This window comes from Microcaecilia unicolor, chromosome 12 (assembly GCF_901765095.1).
Source record: "Microcaecilia unicolor chromosome 12, aMicUni1.1, whole genome shotgun sequence".
Lineage (NCBI taxonomy): Eukaryota > Metazoa > Chordata > Amphibia > Gymnophiona > Siphonopidae > Microcaecilia > Microcaecilia unicolor.
The window spans coordinates 10,308,495-10,328,999 of NC_044042.1; the positions used below are offsets into that span (position 1 = coordinate 10,308,495).

Genomic DNA, 20,505 nt, shown 5'->3' on the forward strand with positions numbered 1-20,505 from the left:
CAGAGCCAGTGGTGGGAGGAGGGGCTGGTGGTTGGGAGGCAGGGATAGTGCTGGGCAGACTTACACGGTCTGTGCCCTGAAAAGGACAGGTACAAATCAAGGTAAAGTATACCCAAAAACATACGAGTTTATCTTGTTGGGCAGACTGGATGGACCATGCAGGTCTTTTTCTGCCGTCATCTACTATGTTACTATCTTGGATGTATACGTGTGGTGCTGGAAGACAGAGCTGTGTTTTTCCCATGGGAGGCCGTGTCTCTGGGGAGGGCCCGGCTGAGGTGGGTGCAGCAGGGAGCGTGAGAGGCCTGAAGGCCTCATTGGTGCCTTCCCCCCCAAATTTGTTCTGCTCATGCACCAGGCCTTCCTGGTAAAGTGGCCTACTGCCCAGTTTCCTCCTCCTCCTCCCCCCCCTTAGAATCATGGTTTGGCCTTGTCTGTGCCCGTGAGGTCTGCGGGCACTCAGCAATCTATGATGTGACGCATGGATGCCACTAGGGAGTTCAGTGAGCTTTCCTCAATTTCTGGGCACAGGTCTGAGGGGCTCCCTTTGGTGTCTTTGGTGCGCTCTCTGGTGGACCTCCTGAGGATGGGGATAACCCTATGGCAGCTCGGCTGTTTTGCCGAGATGAGTTGCCTGCATTGATTGTGCAGGCATTGGAGGCCCTCTAGATTACTTCTCTGGAGTTTCTGTCTTCGGAAGGGGCTGAGCATCTGTTGCAAAGTCCAAGCTTTATCTGCTTTCTGGCAGCGGATCTTGAGTCACATCTGTTGCTGGTGGACACTCTGGTCATGGTGGTGACTTAGAAGACCACTTTGCTGGTCAAGGGCTGTGTAGCCCTCAAGGATGGTCAGAACAAGGCTTTGGGAGGCCATCTCTGCAGCCTACATCCTGGCGGAGAAGTCTCCGCTGCTTCAGTTGAAGGCCCATTTAACCAGGGCCATGGCTACTGCCTTCGCAGAAGCGCGTGCTGTCTTGGTTGATGAGATTTGTTGCTCGGCTACATGGTCCTCAGTCCACCCTTTTGCAAGGCATTACTGGTTGGACATTCTGGCGTGGCGTGATGCTGCCTTTGGGTCAGCGGTGTTGTCTGCGGGGGTTGAAGAATCCCTCCCCTCTTGAGGACTGCTTTTTTACCTCCCATTTAGATTGATCTGGGGGATGTTATGGACGGAAAAATTAGTTTCTTACCTGATAATTTTCTTTCCGTTTCTCCCCACAGATCAATCCAGAGGCCCGCCCTGTTAACTATGGTTCTGTTTCTGGAAGGTAGCCTTCAATGGATGCAGCTCATGAAGAATTCTTTTGCTACACCTGGGGTTTCAGGTGTGTTACACGTTTAAAAAAACAAAATCAAAAAACAAACCCTGATTGGAAGAACCAGACAGTCTACTGCGTGATACATTTTGCTTCACCCATGATCATCTGAGCTGGACATGTCCTGACGGACTTTCCTGTGGTTTGATTGGCTGTCTTTTGCTCGTGTCGCCATGGCTCAGCTGGCTGGCAGTTTCTAGCATATTAGCTAGGTTTTGGGCTTGTTACCTGGTTGATGGGAGGCAGAGGACTTTTTTGTTCTGATGTTTTGGGTGCATTTCTCCCTCATACTGAAAGGGGATCTGCTGCACAGGGGTCCTATATGGCAGAGATCTGGTGTTCTCTGTCTCCACTTGCTGGTAGGTGGATCTAACCCATTCCTCTCTGGATTGATCTGTGGGGATTAATGGAAAGAAAATTATCAGGTAAGAAAATAATTTTTTCAACTCCACACGAAGGGTATTATGAAAATAAGGCACTTTTTTTATTTACAATAGCAGCAAAGATATGTGCAAAGAAAGCAAGGATAGAGACACAGGAGGTCATATCATAGAAGCAGCTTAGAGTAAATGCACATAAATCCCTAACTAGACTCATAAATAAGAGTCACTCTGAACCCATGGCACGTGTACAAAGAAACATAGCAAGCATGCAACCTGATGCAGACCTCTAGATGGCAGCGTGTTCCTCAGATAGTCACAGGATCCCATTCAGGTCTACTCTTTAGGTAGAATATAAACGCCTGTTACCTTAAATGAGGCAGGAGCGATGCCCACTCGCTCCTGCCTCTAGTGTTATTTTCCAAGTGGTGATTTGTAGCCCTGGGCGGTGCCTGCTGGGATCACTGGGCAGGGTCAGCCTGTCATATATAAGAGAATTTCCCATATAAGTGAATTATAATTGATTATTAATCCAAGTAGGTTGAAGTCTATTTCTATTACTGCTCCATCAATAATTAAATTAGTGATTTTTACCAATTAGGATCTTTTCATTTTAAGACGCAGACTCGTTTTGAACTTGCAATTAAAGTAGTCCAAGGCTAGTGAAAATGCTTGAGCAGGCCACCAAAACGGCTAAAAATACAAACCTGGGAATTCATATTTGAACTGATTCTCTATTTCTAGGAAATAAAAATAAAGCTCATGGCCCATACGTAATACAGCTGTAGAGTCTGAGCATTTTGATTGGTTTTGAATACGCCACTTATTTTTGTGCATCAGAGAGCTGCTGCCAAGCAGGGAAGTTTTGAGTACCGTGGGGCAGTATTTTCAATAGATGATATCCTGGAAATCTGTAAAAAGAAAAACAAATGTTACTGGTGGTTGGTAACCATGGCATCAAGACACAGGTGATACTAACTTAGGGTCTGGTCTTTGCAAATAATTGAGTCTTTGTGTGTACAGAGGATATCTAGGTCTGTACTGGTTTATTTACCTAGCCAAGCAGTCAAATGATTGTGCTTCCCTCTGCCCAAAAGTCACTTGGTAAAAAGGGAAAACATTTGGGCTTAGATGCTTTTAACCTTTAGATCCTGTTTGTTCAGTTTAAAAGCCAAATCCTCCCTATGCTTCTTTAATTACTGCAGTTACCTACTTGTAAATTTTCCGCTATTGTTTGACTTAATGCTCTCATGGGCCGATGCTCAGAATCAAACGTGGGTGCAAGAGGCCATTAGTGCTGGACTCGTGACTGCATTAGTGAGCGCAGAATGCTCATGGGCTCTAACACAGGAGACAATGTGCATGTCAAAGATGTGTAAATAGCATGCAAATATAGTTAAATGGATGTTAATCAGGTCATTTTTGATTCCTGCTCAGAGAACAGCGCACAAAACGAAGCCGCCTTACCGCTGAAAAAAAAAAACGCCAGCTTGGAGCTAGAAACATGACAAATTCTCTCATCATTCTTTAAAATCTGCCAGTTTTTATTTAATCTAGAAGCAGAAGGAAGCTTGTGCAAGCCCCTAAGCACTGGTAATGAGAGACGAAAGTGTGCGAGTCAGAGCAAACCTACAAGTAAAAGTACACATTGGCGCCTGTTTCCTGCATTTAAATATAAACCTCCAAGTAAAAAAAACAAACGCCCAAAACAAAAAAATCTTATGTAAAAGCACAGAAATCGGACCCTAATGTGTGCTTCACTTTCAGGTTTGCCTGACGCAAGTGCGCAGGAACCAAGCACATTTCCCCTCTTTTGCTTTTACAGAGTGCATATAATTTGAATACCATTTCCTTTGAGCATGGGCAAACAAGGTTTCTGTGCTGTTGGCTTACTGCGGGAGTTCTGAGCATCGGCCCATCACTGATTATAAACTTCGAAGATACTCCCTAGCTTTTTATTATTATCTGCTTATAACTACATAGGTATTAGCGGAATCCAAGAAGCAGATATAATGTAATGACGTGCAAGTGGTGTAAGGTTAGTGTCCTCCATAATTATGTGATTTAACAAGCAGATTTAGAGTATTAGACTGTTTTTTTCACTCTATCGTATCTGAGCATCCTCATAAGGCTCTGCTCTCATAAGGAGTGATGCCCTAGGGGAGTATAAGAGCTGAATAAATTACATGTCAAAATATCCATGTTAAACACAAGGTGCTGAAGAAAAATTACTGTCTGTTGAAACCCCACATATCTAAACATTCAGCACACCATTATAGAGAGCATATAAAGTTAAGAATTGAAGAAAGCAGATTAGATCCTGGTGGTTGGGAGGCGGAGCTAGTGTGGGCAGACATATACGGTCTGTGCTGGGGCTGGTGGTTGGGAGGGGGGATAGTGCTGGGCAGACTTATACGGTCTGTGCCAGAGCCGGTGGTGGGTGGCAGGGATAGTGCTGGGCAGACTTATACAGTCTGTGCCAGAGCTGGTGGTTGGGAGGCGGGGTTGGTGGTTGGGAGGCGAGGATAGGGCTGGCCAGACTTATACGATCTGTGCACTGAAGAGGACAGTACAAATAAAAAAAGTAGCACATATGAATTTATCTTCTTGGGCAGACTGGATGGACCGTGCAGGTCTTTTTCTGCCGTCATCTACTATGTTATGTTACTATGTTACTAGTCAATAGTCTCTTTATGAGGTATAATTTAAAACAAAAACGTGGAGAGCACCAACTTAATGTCATTTTTTTTTGTTTCTAATCTTTTGCATCTTTGAAATATGAGTTAATTGACCATAGGTTTTAGATTCTTGATAATACTGCCTTTGTGGTACAACCAAAGTGGTTTATGTATTACGTACAATCCATACTGGGCTCATAATCTGGTTTTTGTTTTTTTTTTTTCAAAGTGAATCCTCTGGTTGCTGTCCTTTCAGTTTTTTTTTTTCTGGCTACTTTTTGTCTAGCTCTGTTTTGCAGTAGTAGAAAGTATCTTGACGCCTACCCCTTTTAGAGCTTATGTTACTGCTTTTAAAAAAAAAAAGATCAATTTGTTCTCTGTGTATACAGCTTGTATAGTATTGGATATGATTGTCGCCACTTTGATGTTACACTTGAGCAATGAAGTGTAAAAATTCAGCATGGGCCTTAAGAGTTGTCCTTTTTGATATCACAATAAAATAAATCTATTTAATAAAATGCCATTATATTGCTATTATATTAATGGGGTATTTTATGCAGATAAATGAACTCATTCTCTGAAAATGCAAATTTGTACCCTATCTCTTACAAAGGAATTCACTACTTTGGGAAATGAGTAGGATGTAGATAAGCGTGTTGCTTTTTCTAGTGCAGTACTTGGAAATAATACATAGGTAGGCATCTGCCAGTGCCACCTTGGTGGAGGGGTATGACTGACCCCACCATTGACGATAGAGACCAGATGCTGACCAGCTTCAGCAGACTTTATTGGTTGTGCTCTTTACATTGATCACATTTAATTTATTGATCTGGAGTTACACTTCCTCCATGACACACCGTTCTGCCTGGCTTTTCTCTTAGTTACTTCAGAAGTCACTGTGTATGGAGCCAAGATGGCGGCAGTGTAAGTTGCACCGGCTGGATGCGCCTGCTTACTGAGGCTGTTTCTATCCCTGGACATGCTCTGATCCCTGCACACTTTGGTGATATGGGGAGGAAGAGGAAGGGGTGAGAGCGATAGGTTCCCTCTGCTCCTGCTTCCCCCCTAGGTTGCAGCAGATGACCATCGAGAGCTTTGGCGCTACAGTGGCTTCTGCTCCGCTTCTGCACTCGTTCGGCGGGAGCAGCAGCAGGTATGAAGCTTCATTAGCCCCGTTGTGCAAATAACTCTTCCGCAGCCAGCAATTGCATATACTGCTGGTGGACAGTCAGGTGTTGGCTGGAAGTGGGTCATTTCCTGACTCGCTAGAGGGATCCCAGGTGGCAAGTTCTGCCATCAAGAGAGGAGAAAGGGCAATGGATACAACAAGCTGTGAAGGTACAGCCCCCTGTGGGGCAGTCGTTGCTGTTTATGCCTCCAGTTTGTTGGAGTTGGTAAGACCTAAGGTTGTCACTATGGATTCCATTTGGGAAGCCTTACAGACTCTCAACAATTCTTTTCTCAAGGTTACTGAAAATTTTTCTATTCAGATGAATCAAGTGTCTGTAGTTATCGCTGCTCATGGTAAGACTCTTGAGTAGCACTCCAACCAGATTGGATCTTTGGAGGCTGTTAGGTGACCTTCATGTTACTAATATGGCTCTGTTGAAGGATACGTTCTATTTCAAGAAGATAGAATATCTGGAGAATCAAAATCACAGGTTTGTGAATTTTCTCAGATCACCTCTGATTTCACCATCTGATATGGTATGGAAGTACTTTACTGAGATCTTAAAAATTCCTCCAGAGACTTTGGCTTGTGCAGGCCCTGTATATAATGTTGGGGAGTGAGAAGAGTTCAGGAAGTCATCTAAAAGATCAAATGAACGACAGAATTTCTCAAGTCCTCTCTTGAAGTTGTTACCCAATGGTGGTGACTTTTGCATTGGAACTGGACATAAATAATCATCTTTGTTTTTTTGCTTTATGAATGTCCTGTTTTTGGGATCAAAAGTACATGTTTTTCCTGATCTGTCTAGAGATACGTAAAAGAGATGCCATGATTTTTTGACATTGCGACCCAGATTGGGTGCAAATTTTGTATTGTCAATGTGTTTTGCTATTTGAGGGTAAAAGTTATTTTTTTCTTAGATCCTAAATCACTCTTGGACTTTATTGTGGCCAAAGAAGAATTGAGAGCTAAGGTTTTATACCACTGTTGAGGGCTGGCTGGAGGGATTCATTGGAAGATGTGTTCTTAATTTGATTTTTTTGTTAGCTGAAATTTCCTGTTTCTTGACTCTTTTATTGTGGACAAATTGTAAGATTGAAATATCCTGTGTTTTTTGCTTTTTATTTTTTTCCCCTAGAAGTGTGAAAATTGCAGGGTTTGTTTTCTGTGATTGAAAATGTAATTAAAAAAAAATCCAGGTCACACATACCTGGCAAGATCCCAAAAAAGTACAAAACATTTTATACTGCTTATCCCAGAAATAGTGGATTTTCCCCATTTAATAATGGTCTGTGGACTTTTCCTTTAGGAAGCCGTCCAAACCTTTTTAAAACTCTGCTAAGCTAACCGCCTTTACCACATTCTCTGGCAACGAATTCTAGAGTTAAGTTACACGTTGAGTGAAGAAATATTTTCTCCCATTCGTTTTAAATTTACTACATTGTAGCTTCATCGCATGCCCCCTAGTCCTAGTATTTTTGGAAAGCGTAAACAGAGGCTTCACATCTACCCGTTCAACTCCACTCATTTATTTTATAGACCTCTATCATATCTCTCCTCAGCCACCATTTCTCCAAGCTGAAGAGCCCTAGCCGTTTTAGCCTTTCCTCATAGGGAAGTCGTCTCATCCCCTTTATCATTTTCGTCACCCTTCTCTGCACCTTTTCTAATTCCACTATATCTTTTTTTGAGATGCGGCGACCAGAACTGAACACAATATTCGAGGTGCGGTCGCACCATGGAGCAATACAAAGGCATTATAACATCCTCATTTTTGTTTTCCATTCTTTTCCTAATAATACCTAACACTGAGCAGAGGGTTTCAACGTATCATCGACGATGACACCTAGATCCGTTTCTTGGTCCGTGACTCCTAACGTGGAACCTTGCATGACGTAGCTATAATTCGGGTTCCTCTTTCCCACATACATCACTTTGCACTTGCTCACATTAAACGTCATCTGCCATTTAGACGCCCAGTCTCCCAGTCTCGTAAGGTCCTCTTGTAATTTTTCACAATCCTCCCGTGATTTAACGACTTTGAATAACTTTGTGTCATCAGCAAATTTAATTACCTCACTAGTTACTCCCATCTCTAGGTCATTTATAAATATGTTAAAAAGCAGCGGTCCCAGCACAGACCCCTGGGGAACCCCACTAACTACCCTTCTCCATTGAGAATACTGACCATTTAACCCTACTCTCTGTTTTCTATCTTTTAACTAGTTTTTAATCCACAGTAGAACACTACCTCCTATCCCATGACTCTCCAATTTCCTCTGGAGTCTTTCATGAGGTACTTTGTCAAACGCCTTCTGAAAATCCAGATACACAATATCAACCGGCTCACCTTGATCCACGTGTTTGTTCACCCCTTCAAAGAAATGTAGTAGATTGGTGAGGCAAGTAATAAATACTAAACTGATTGATATCATCTTTCTTCAAGGTTCCCATGATTCTGGTTGGCAATAAATGTGACTTGGAAGATGAACGAGTAGTCGGCAAAGAACAGGGTCAAAACTTAGCGCGACAGTGGAATAGCTGTGCCTTTTTAGAGTCCTCTGCAAAGTCAAAGATAAACGTTAATGAGGTAAGTGAAAGAAACCATAGTACAATGATTGCTGTTTGGAAGATACGGTATCCTGTACAGCTGGATCTATCTATCCATAATAAACGAAGTGTTACTCATGCATCCGTTACAGTTTGATTGAGTCTTCCCTAACAGTTATTTCCTCCATTAGAAAGGTTCACCAGTTTGCAGCTTCAGAATTAGAGCAGATCTTCATGACCATGTGCTATCAAAATGTGCTCCCTGTAGTGCTTCATGGAGCCGCAAATTAAATGTAGACTTGATGTTTACTCTTTCCAAAAATATAAGGACGGGGGGGGGGTCATGCTATGAAGCTACTAAGCACAGTAAATTTAAACTAGACCAGAGAAAATATTTCTTCACTCGGTGTAATTAAACTCTGGAATTCGTTGCCAGAGAATGTGGTATATCTTAGGGTTTAAAAAAAGTTTGGATAATTTCCTAAAAGAAAAGCCCATTAAGATGGACTTGGAAAAAATCCACCTGCTTATTTCTAGGATAAGCAGCATAAAATGTGTTTTACTATTTTGGGATCTTGCCAGGTACTTGTGACTTGAATTGGCCACTGTTGGAAACAGGATGCTGGGCTTGATGGACCGTCGGTCTGTCCCAGTATGGCGACACATATATTCTTAAGTAAATAAATGTAATAGCAACCTCATCTTGGCTGTTTCTGAACCGTCTCCTCATTGTGTCTGCAAGACAGTTTTATTAAACAAAAGCTTTCTGATTTCTTGTTCAGATCTTTTATGACCTGGTCAGGCAGATAAATAGAAAAACACCAGTGGAAAAGAAGAAGCCTAAGAAGAAATCATCATGCCTGCTGCTTTAAATGCCAAGCCAGCAGCAGCTCTGAGCCAGGTAAGATGCCAAGTATGATCATCTGTTAATAGACGATGTTAAATTAAGGCCTACTTTCTCTTTTCTAATTTTGTTTAATATTATGATGCAGTAAATGAACTTCTGAAAGTTTCCTTTACCCATCCAGTGGGGTTTCAGGTGTGCGAACCCCACTGAAGGTTCTTAATTATGAAAAATCTATTCAATCCACAGTCTGTATGAAATGGATGTTTGTCACCCAAACTAATTCAGCAATGCTTAGCAGTTAAGTTTTAATAGGAGTAAGTGCAGTGTGAAGCATTTGGGGTGGTATGGGTTTTGGTTTATTAGAGTTTAATAAATCGCCTTTCTTCAGTGAGAGAACAATGCAATGTATATTAACAATGTAATAAGGAAAACTGGAAAAAAAAATGCCATCATTTTGTAGAAAGAAAAGGGAAAGCAAATGAGGAGAGAAAGTGGTCTCGCGTTTTCGAAACTAGGATCGCAGAGTTCGTGGATCCCAGCCAAAACGCAAAAGCTTTTTCCAATGGATGTGTCTTTAGTAATACTTAAAATTTGACATTAAAACGCCCAAGATGCATTGCAGAGGGAAGGAAATTCCAGAGCGATGAAGCTCGCCAGAAGAAAATGGCGGATTACTTAGTAGACTCGTAGTGGACTCCTTTCAAAATTGGAATTCGTAGGTGGTTGTCATTAAGGGAGCGAAGAGCTCTGGTCTGGTATATATGGCAGGAGTGTGAAAGGGGGGGGGGGGGGGGGTTGGTACCAGGAGATTGACCATGGGGTAGGCAATCCAAAGGTAGCTGAGCAATGTGATAAGGTGGTGGCCAAAGCTAGAGGAATTCTAAGTCGCACAGAGGCATAACCAGTAGCAAAAGCAGTGCTGATGCATGTGTGCAGGTCATTTGTGATATGAAGCTACAAAGATGTAGGTTTGGGAGCAGTATCAACCCTCCCCCCCCCCTTTTTTTTTTCTCCAGCCCCCTTCCAAAAGTATAGTGAATGACTGGAATGCTCAACTAGAGAAAGTGCTGGGATATACTCAATCTCTGAATAGTAAGAGGATAGAGACAAATCATTGGCGCTTCAGCTCAAAACAAATAATTTTGTACTTCCTAATAAAGCGGTGTGGGAGAGGTAGGAACATGTACTGTGTGTGGCTGTTATAACCCTACCCACCTTACTAGGCAGACTGAATAGGCTATTTCATCTGTCATCTGCTGGTCACAAGGAGCACTCTTGGCTATAATGCATTCCAGTCAATTATTCAGAACGATTTAGTGGAGCAGGAGATGCTCCTGCTCAATGAAATCACGCTGTCTGGCCCAGGTGCTAATATTCAGTGGCACTCAATCAGGAGAGTGTCACTGAATATTAGCTTTGAGCACTGCGGCACTGTCACCCTCCCCCCCCCCCCCCCCCCCTAAATTAAAATAGGATTTGTTTGCCCAATTTTAGAGCTTAAGGGCATTAACAGGGTGCTGTGCATTCCCGGTTTCCAGATGGAGACCTTGCACTTTGTGATGATGGCAGTATGGCGAAGAGCATTCCTGAATTTACTGGACCTTAAGGAGGCATGCCTACATATTCCAGTGTAAAAAGGTCGGTGGTTCCTGGAGTTCTCAGTTCTGGGGCCCATTATCGATTCCAGGTCTTGCTTTTTGGTCTTGCAATGAACCTTTTTTAAACAGCCACCTTTACACAGGAAAAGTAAGTCGGTAGATCTATATCTGGACAACTGGCTTATTGGGGCAACGTCTTTGCGGTAGTAGGAGGGAAGGAACATTTTGGCGATGGCATGGCACCTGTGACTTCCCCCTTTTCCAGAAATTATGAGTGAAGTAGTCAACGGTTAGAGCACTAAACTGACAACCAGGAAAGTCTGGTGCATAGTAACGTAGATGGCAGATAAAGACCTGAACAGTTCATCCAGTCTGCCCAGTAGTCATCCTCATTATCAATTCATGGTTAAATCACAAAGAATATAGTATAAAAATACTTGATCTGTTCGGTCTTTGATTTCAGACATATCACTTAACCTTCCTTTGCCTCAGGTGCAAACTTAGGATGTAGGCCCTTGGGGGACAGGGAAATAGTAGTGTACCTGAATGTAATTCACCTTAAACTATCTACTGAAAAAGTTACGAGCTAAACGTTACCTTACATCATGTCTTCTATTCCGCCACTACCTATTTAGTTGAAGGCGGATTACAAGAAGAAGAAGCCAGACCCAATACGTCTTGGAATTATACCAAAACAAATAGCCTAAGTGATCACCTTACAATCTCTCATTACTATGCCACGTATAGTCCAGACCTAAAGAAGCTAAAGCCCCCTCTGTGAAATGTTTTAAAGTTTTTCCTAAACGAAAGATAGTGTCGTTAGCGTCTCAAAAATAGAAGTAAGGAATTCCAGATGTCATTTGATATTGAAGCGATAAAGAGAAATGTTTCACTGATTTTTAGATTTGTAACAGTTGGAAACTGCAAAAGAAATCGAGTGTCAGCTCTGTGTAACAGCATACAAGAAGGAGAGTCACTGGATATGATCTCAAATACCATCACACTCGCCGTGAAGTGAACATGGGCCATAATTGGCAACCAGTGTAGCTTTAAATAATGGCTCCTGACTGAATCGTACCTTGGCAAACCAAAAATCAGTCTGACAGCCATGTTTTGCATAAGGTGTAAGCGGTCAATTAAGGTTTTAGAACATCCAGTGAAGACAAGATTACTATAATCGAATCTAGATAATGAGTGATTGGACAACCAGTCTAAAAGTGTCTATAGAAAAATATTTTTTAATAGCCCGAGTTTTCCTAGGACAAAATAGATTTTCATCAGTACCAAAGATTCATTTTGCATCGTTAGTAGGTTATCCAATCCTACACCTTGGATTTGCGAATGCAAATCTAATGAAAACATTCCCATCTATTATAAAATGCGATGTGTATCTTGTCACTGGACCCAATCCAAAGGAACTTAGTTTTCTCTTTATTTAATTTTATAATATAACATTTTTTAGATCAGATAGGTTATTCATTTTGTTTGCTGGGCCTAAGACTGCGGGATCTGAGACAGCATGATTTCACTAGAGACAGGTCTTGTCAGACAAATCTGATTGATTTCTTTGACAGGGTGACCAAACAGTTGGATATAGGAGGGGTGCTGGATGTGGTGTACTTGGATTTTAGCAAAGCCTTTGACATGGTTCCACACAGGCAACTGATAAACTGAGTGCCCTCAGTATGGGCGCTAAAGTGACTGACTTGGTTAAGTGGAAGGAGACAGAGAGTAGTGGTAAATGGAGTTTGCTCCAAGGAAAAGTATATTATTAGTGGTGTACTGCCTAGGACCAGCTCTTTTTAACATCTTTGTGAATGATATTGCTGACGGACTGTCTGGTAAGGTTTGAGTCTTTGCAGACGATACTAAACTTTGTAATAGGGCAGACACCCCAGAGGGTGTGGATAGCATACGGAGGGATCTGGCGAAGCTTGAAGAATGGTCCAGCATTTGGCAACTCAGATTTAATGCTAAAAAATGCAGGGTCGTACACTTAGGTTGCAAAAATCTAAGGGAAAGGTATCGTATAGGCGGTGACGTACTTCTGTGTACGAAAGAAGAGCGACACTGAGGGATGATTGTGTCTGATGATCTCAAGGTGGCCAAACAGGTAGAAAAGGCAATGGTCAAAGCCAGAAGGATGCTCGGTTGCAGAGGGAGAGGAATGGCCAGCAGGAAAAAAGAGGTGATGGTGCTCTTGTATAAGTCTCTGGTGAGGCCCCATTTAGAGTACTGTGTGCAATTCTGGAGACCACACCTACGAAAATATATAAATGGGATGGAGTTGGTCCAGAGGGCGGCTCTGAAATTGGTCAGTGGTCTCTTTCATAAAAGATATAGGGACAAACTTAAGGCTCTCAATATGTATACTTTGGAAGAAAGGCGGGAGAGAAGGGGATATGATAGATGTTTAAATACCTCTGTGGTATTAATGTACAGGAGGTGAGCTGCTTTCAAATGAAGGAAAACTCTGGAATGAGAGGGTATAGGATGAAGTTAAGATGTAATAGACTCTACTACTACTTATTTCTAGAGCGCTACTAGGGTTACGCAGTGCTGTACAGGAGTAATCTAATGAAATACTTTTTCATGGAAAGAATGGTGGACGCGTGGAATCGCCTCCCAGTGGAGGTGGTGGAGACGAGGACTGTGTATGAATTTAAGAAAGCGTGGGACAGGCACGTGGGATCTCTTACGGAAAGGAGAAGATAGTGGTTGCTGTGGATGGACAGACTGAATGGGCCATTTGGCTCTTACCTGCCGTCATATTTCTCTGTTTCTTAATCATGGCAATAGTTACTGTGCCAGGATTGTAATTCAGCTTTGAGTTTCAATTTTTTTTTTTTTTTGGGGGGGGGGGGGGGGGATGGGAGGGGAAGCAAATGATAAAATTTAAAAAGTTGGAACAAGAATATTAAAGTTTCACACTTCCGCTGTTACATTATCAGCCCTTCAATATAACACACTACGTGTTTTGAACTTAGAGGCAGGGTTAGTCAAGGACAAGTATCACACTCTGAAGAGTAAGAGGATTTTTTAAAATTAATCTTTTATTGCAACACACAACAGGAAAGAGTTCAAAAAAAGAGTATCTTTAGGGCCCTTAGGAAGGGAGATAGGAGGCATTTGTTGGAAGTAAAAGGATTTTATACAGAATAGGACACACAAGAATCGTTCATCCTGGAACGAGACATTGGGAGTGTCCTGTTGCTAAATTGCCTTCTCCGAGAATATTTAAGTTTTCTCTCCATATCTTGGAGTGAGCTTCTGCAGTAATATTTGGACCTAGCTAACCTATCCTTGAAGAACTTAGTTCCAAAACTCATTAAGTGCAAAAAGCTGTTTTCTGGTTAAATTAACATTTTTATTTTCAAGAATACTGATCGATATAAAAAGGTTTTTCACTGAATGTCTTATACTTCACAAATGTCTATTAGTGCCAATTTCACCCATCCTATGGTTATTTGTGAATGCAGTCTGTTTCTGGTAACATAGTAGATGACAGCAGAAAAAGACCTGCACGGTCCATTCAGTCTGCCCAACAAGATAACTCATATTTGCTGCTTTTTGTGTATATCCTACTTTGATTTGTACCTGTGCTCTTCAGGGCACAGACCGTATAAGTCTGCCCAGCACTATCCCCGCCTCCCAACCACCAGCTCCACCTCCCGATCTTGACTAAGCTCCTGAGGATCCATTCCTTCGGCACAGGATTCCTTTATGCTTATCCCACGCACGTTTGAATTCCGTTACCGTTTTCATTTCCACCACCTCCCGCGGGAGGGCATTCCAAGCATCCCCTACTCTCTCCGTGAAAAAATACTTCCTGACATTTTTCTTGAGTCTGCCCCCCCTTCAATCTCATTTTATGTCCTTTCGTTCTACCACCTTCCCATCTCCGGAAAAGGTTCGTTTGCGGATTAATACCTTTCAAATTTTTGAACGTCTGTATCATATCACCCCTGTTTCTCCTTTCCTCCAGAGTATACATGTTCAGGTCATCAAGTCTCTCCTCATACGTCTTGTAACGCAAATCCCATACCATTCTCGTAGCTTTTCTTTGCACCGCTTCAATTCTTTTTACATCCTTAACAAGATACGGCCTCCAAAACTGAACACAATACTCCAGGTGGGGCCTCACTAACGACTTATACAGGGGCATCAACACCCCCTTTCTTCTGCTGGTCACACCTCTCTCTATACAGCCTAACAACCTTCTAGCTACGGCCACCGCCTTGCCACACTGTTTCGTCACCTTCAAATCCTCAGATACTATCACCCCAAGATCCCTCTCTCCGCCCGTACCTATCAGACTCTCCCCACCTAACACATACGTTTTTTGAAAAATTATATACTTAACAAATTTTGGAACTAAGCTCTTCAACAGATGCAACCCCAAATGGTAATCATCTTGTGATGTATGTGCTCAGTTATGTGGATTACCTCAGGGCTTTTTGTTGTTTGTTTTTTTTCTTTTAACTAAAGTTTAGCTCAAATTATCTTTAGCAGGGCCCATAGGAATAAAATGGGCCCTGCTGCAGATAACGCAAGCCAAGCTTTAGTAAAAGACCCCCTCAGTATTTATTTCTAACCAGGTCAGAGGATGTGGTGTTGGATTGCTCGGTTTTTGTGATCTGCCGGAACTACTGAACCCTAAAGAGAAATCGGCAGTAACCCTTGTAAATTTCACTTCCTCTTTAGCACATTAAAACTCTGTGGGTGCCATCTGCTGGCCTCTACGTGTATAGAAGAATAAAATCAAAAATTACTAAGGTGTTTGAAATGGTATTTTGCAGCCCACACAGACTAATGCACTCAAAGCACTACACGAGGAAATTGCTTTTTCAAAAGGGACTGATCGGTGATGGTACATAAAGTTGATATACACAAGACATTAAATTCATAACTAGATGTCTTGAGGCAGATGACCTAAATCGGAATGAACTCTGGCCTCCAAGGGACAGAGAAAGTACCCTGTTTATAATATGTAGACATCTTTAGATGTTACTGCAGAAAAGAAGTATATGCAGCAAATGAGGGCTGATGTTTCTTACAGTTCATATCTGTTTAACTGTGGTGTTGGGCAGGAAAGGGGCCGTGAAACTTCAGAATAAGTTTTTGCGAACAAGCAGTTGCTGTGTGTTTTTTTTTTACATGGCAAGAAGTTTTCTGTAAAAAGATTAAGTCCTGTACGTTTTTGGTTGTACTACAGCTGTCTGATATTTTTGCTGTTCTTGACCAAATTGAAGGTGTTTATAAAGTCTAAAGAATCAATGTAAACACAGCAGTCACATAAGATTCAGCTGAGCAGTTGTGAAGAGAATGTCAAGAAGTGAGGAACTGAGTTTGATTCCCACTTCAGGCACAGGCAGCTCCTTGTGACTCTGGGAAAGTCACTTAACCCTCCATTGCCCCATGTAAGCCGCATTGAGCCTGCCATGAGTGGGAAAGCGCGGGGTAGCCTAGTAGCCTAGAGTAGCCTAGTGGTTAGTGCAGTGGACTTTGGTCCTGGGGAACTGGGATCGATTCCCGCTGCAGCTCCTTGTGACTCTGGGTAAAGTCACTTAACCCTCCGTTGCCCCAGGTAAATCGCTTTGGATGTGGTTGCAAAAACTGTAGAAAAGCGGTACAAATGTAACAAAAATAAAAAATTGTTCCTTGGAATTTCCCTGCCATAAAAGGAATAGGAAAAGATTCTGCAACATTTATAACTTTTGTCACATTTCACCATTATGCATTAGATTTTGCCATTCCATATGTTTTTATTCTCCCTAGTCATCGTTCTTCCCACCACAAATACTCTGCACATATACTAGAACATTAGACTGTGTGTGCTAAATTCATTCACTTTTTTTGTTTGTTTGTTTTTTAGATCACAGGAATGAAGAACTGTTGCCTAATTGGAGAGTGCCAGCATTCTGGACATAAAAGATAGAAAAGAGAGAGAACTAAAAACTAATTAACCTATCAGAGGCTTTTCCTGTTTTTTATATATCATATGAAGAATTTAGATCTTATACTGGTTTGCACAAGATCCCTGAAAGAATTGCTCTGCCTATACTTCTTGGAAAATAAGACAATATTTGTTCTTTTTTTTGCAATAGCAGTTAATACAGGTGTGAGTCAAATGTACGACCAAAGTGGAGTGATAACAGAGGAGCTTGGATACATTTCAAATGTTAGCAATTACTGTTATAATCAAGAAATGGTTTCATGATTTATTTTTTATTACAATTCCTGCCTCCTTGTCAAGCACTAAAGTTCAACCAATTATATGTTTTACTTTATAAATATATAAATATATATTTCCCTTCGACTCACGGCGATAACTTTCCAGTCTTGGATTTTCATTTTATATTTAAAAGCTATAAAATATCAATACTTTTCATTTTGCCATTATATTCTAATGATGTTTGGTGCATAACGCTTTGGAAAAAAAAATGGGTCTTTTATAGGAAAAACTGGGATAACCAATTTCTTCTGGTTTTTAAAAGCCGACGTACATTCTAAATTAACTCTGATATTGCTTCTTTTGTTTTACTTTCACAGATTAAATTACAACTTTTATGACTGATTAAATTTTAGTACATTTTAATTTTGTTTGTGTATTTCTTCCATTTAGCTTGTCAGCAGTTTTACACAACACATAATGTTAACCAATCATTTTACTCTTTGAATTTTACTGTATCTTTTCTAGAAAGTATTTGTGGTATTTAACACCAGTACTGTACACTGTGCTACAGTCAAATCTTCAGTAGGAGGGGGTGATCTTTTATATTTTTTTTTATTTTTTTTAAGTTTTATGGTGACTTTGAAAATTTTTTTTGGTTTGTTTTTGAGCCAGAAACATTCCCTGCTCACAGGCTCTTGGATGTTCTAAAAACTCACACAAATGGCAATAAAATATTTCAAGTGTTACAACCTTAAATTGTTTTATTATACACAATGGACCCGGTGTTCAGACCGTGGGAGTTAGCCAGGCTGACTCCAGGATGTTCAATGCTGGGCCATTTCCGGTGACCGGCATTGAATTGTCCAGGTATTTTTTGGCTGGTTTCAGCTTAACCGGCTAAGCTGATATTCAGTGCTGGCTGATTAAGTTGAAACCGGCCAAAGATAGGCCTGCTATTTTGATGGCCTAATTCGGCTGCCAAACTTAGCTGGCGATGTGCTAAATATCGGTGGATATCTGGTTATATCGCGCAATATTAAGACTATTAATATTAATACAAGACTATCTCCTGCTGATTATTGCCAGATAGATTAAGTGTCATTTGACCGGCTAGGAACTGTTCCTGTCCGGTTAAATGGTTTTAAATATCGGGCAGAATATGTGCAAAATTGTGTAGCTCGGAAAACTAAAAAAACACAGCTATTTCTCATTCATGTAAGAACCTTCATATTGATAAGTAGATATTCTTGACACAGTACAAACACATCTAGGGGCCCTGTTATCAAAGCTTAGCACTTGATAACGGACATTAGCACCTGCTAAATGTCGTATCCTATTTTATATCTACGGGCCATATGACACTTAGTGCTAGCAGTGTTTCCTAAGTCGGTTCTGGAGTACCCCCTTGCCAGTCAAGATTTAAGGATATGCACAATGAATATGCATGAGATTGATTTGGGAAATACTGCACTAAAGGACATTAGCCTGCACTAAGTACCATATGACCCATAGATGTAAAATAGGATGTGTGTGGTTTGGTGTGTTTTAATGTCTGGAGCAAAATTCTTAATGACAAAATCTGTGGGCCTTTGAATTGGACAGCATTGGAGCAGTGCAGGTAAGTGCTATTATCATTGGATGTCACGGTTGTGACTGTATCCCATGCCTACACTCACCTCGCCTCCTGGTGACCAGGCCCTATGGCTGCTGTGGACTGTCTTCTTCCTGTTTCCTAAGCATGTTCCAGAGTTCATTCCAGTCCTATTCTGATGTTCCAGCATTCCAGACTTGCTTTGAGGTTCCTGCAGCCAAGCCTCACTTTGCTGCTTTTGCAACCCTCACCCTGGTGTTCCTGCTGCCAAGCCTCGCTGTAGTGTTCTTGCAGCCAAGCCGTGCTCTGGTGTTTTTGCTGCCAAGCCTCACTCTTACTAGTGACCTCATCGGTAATTGCCTTTATTAAGCACCTGGGAACTTTCAGGCTTGCCTTTGCAACAGAGGTCTTCAGATGAGTTTTCGTCTGTGTGTGTTTGTTGCAGTTCCAGCCCTGCTAGTTCTTGTCTTGCCAGTCTTCAACTTCTACTCTACCTCTGCTTGTTCCAGCCCTGCAAGCCTTCAGCTTCAGTTCTAATCCTGCTTCCATATCATCAAGCTGATCAATCCATAGACTGGTGGGTTGTGTCCATCTACCAGCAGGTGGAGATAGAGAGCAAACTTTTGCCTCCCTATATGTGGTCATGTGCTGCCGGAAACTCCTCAGTATGTTCTCTATCTCAGCAGGTGGTGGTCACACACAGCAGCAGCTCTGGCTAGGCCTCCAAGCCTAATCCTTAGGTTTTGTTGAGGCCTGGGGTTGAGGGCTCTTTTGAGCAAGTGCAAACCTGGTGGTGCCAGGTCCCTCCTTTTCTCCCCCCTCCCGCTGGCTCCGTTTAAAAAAAAAAAAAAAAAAAAAAAAAAAAATTTTAAACGTCCTTAAAGGCGTTTATTTCGACGTTTATTTAAACGTTCATTGCAGCTACTCACTGGGACACCAGTTCGTTACAGCTCGGAGCGGCAAGCAGGTAATTTTTACCTTTTTATAGCGGGCAGGGGGTTCCCCGATTCTTCTCCTCGTGGCATATGGCGTCGGAGGGCGAGGGCGCAAAGGGTCGCTCCCCGGATCGCTTGAGCGCTTCTAGAGGGGATGCGGGGGTCTTACAGCCTGATTCACCCTTGTTGGGTGACAGTTTCGTGACCGATGAGTGTCCCGGTCCTTCCTCCGGCGTGGCGGTTTTTCCCGCCATAAACGCCCATCCCCCGCTCCTCGCCTCCGCCATCTTGGCCGGCCACGCGGCTCGGACGGCTTCTTCGGGGCCGCCCTTGAGGTTGGAGACATTAATGCCATGAACGCCCTTAATTTGGGCGAGGGCACAAAGCGGCTAAAGTAAGCGCCGCTCTTCCCGCGCGGCTCCTTCGCGGAGTGTCGCGCCGGACGCCATTTTGGATGCGCAGCATGTTTCTCCCCCGCTCTTGCGAGCGCCGGTTGAGGGTGCGTCTAGGGCTGTTGCCCAGGCTGCGGAAGTGCACAGTCTGGGGGGTTTCTCCCCCGAGTTTGTTTTGCTGCTGCATCAGGCTTTCCTCATGCACAACGCTGCCCCTGCTCCCTCTTCTGATAAAGAGGTTGAGGTTCCCAGAGGTAAACGCCCTCGGGTTGATTTCCAGGCCTTGGAGGACTGTGTCTCCTCCGATGTAGATGAGGGCAGCGTGTCTGAGGTCTCCCAACGGTCCTTTGCGGATTCCTTGGAGGAGACGGATCCCCGCTCGGATGGAGCGGATGACCCCTCGGCAGCGCGTTTAGCCCAGAGGATTTGCCCAACCTGTTAGTGCAGGCCATGGGCATTTTGAAGATTTCCTCTCCGGAGGACGTCTCTCCCTCAGCCCCTGTTGGCTCTGCCATTATGCTGGGGACGAAGCGCCCGCCTAGAACCTTCCACGTGCATGATGCCATGCACACCTTAATTTCGGCTCAATGGGATGTCCCGAAAGCGAGCCTCAAGGTGGCTAGGGCTATGTCCCGCCTCTATCCTTTACCTGAAAGTGAACGTGAGGCCTATCTGTGGCCTACTGTGGATTCTTTAATCACTGCGGTGACTAAGAAAACGGCTTTGCCGGTGGAAGGTGGCACGGCCCTAAAGGACGCCCAAGACAGAAGATTGGAGGCGGCCTTAAGGTCGTCCTTTGAGGCAACTGCTTTAAGTTTGCAGGCCTCGGTTTGCGGTTCCTATGTGGCCAGGGCGTGCCTGACTATGGTGCAG

General features: G+C 42.8%; 1 protein-coding gene across 1 annotated transcript in view; it reads left to right on the forward strand.

The window, feature by feature from the left end:
* RAP1A (RAP1A, member of RAS oncogene family) overlaps positions 1 to 17,137 on the forward strand; it is a 102,783-nt gene extending 85,646 nt beyond the window's left edge. The window contains exons 6-8 of the mRNA XM_030221139.1: positions 7,991 to 8,134; positions 8,877 to 8,995; positions 16,415 to 17,137. Of these exons, the coding sequence (XP_030076999.1) occupies positions 7,991 to 8,134; positions 8,877 to 8,966 (234 nt within the window). The 3' untranslated portion in view covers positions 8,967 to 8,995; positions 16,415 to 17,137. The remainder of the gene's footprint in view (positions 1 to 7,990; positions 8,135 to 8,876; positions 8,996 to 16,414) is intronic.
* Positions 17,138 to 20,505: the final 3,368 nt, after the last annotated feature.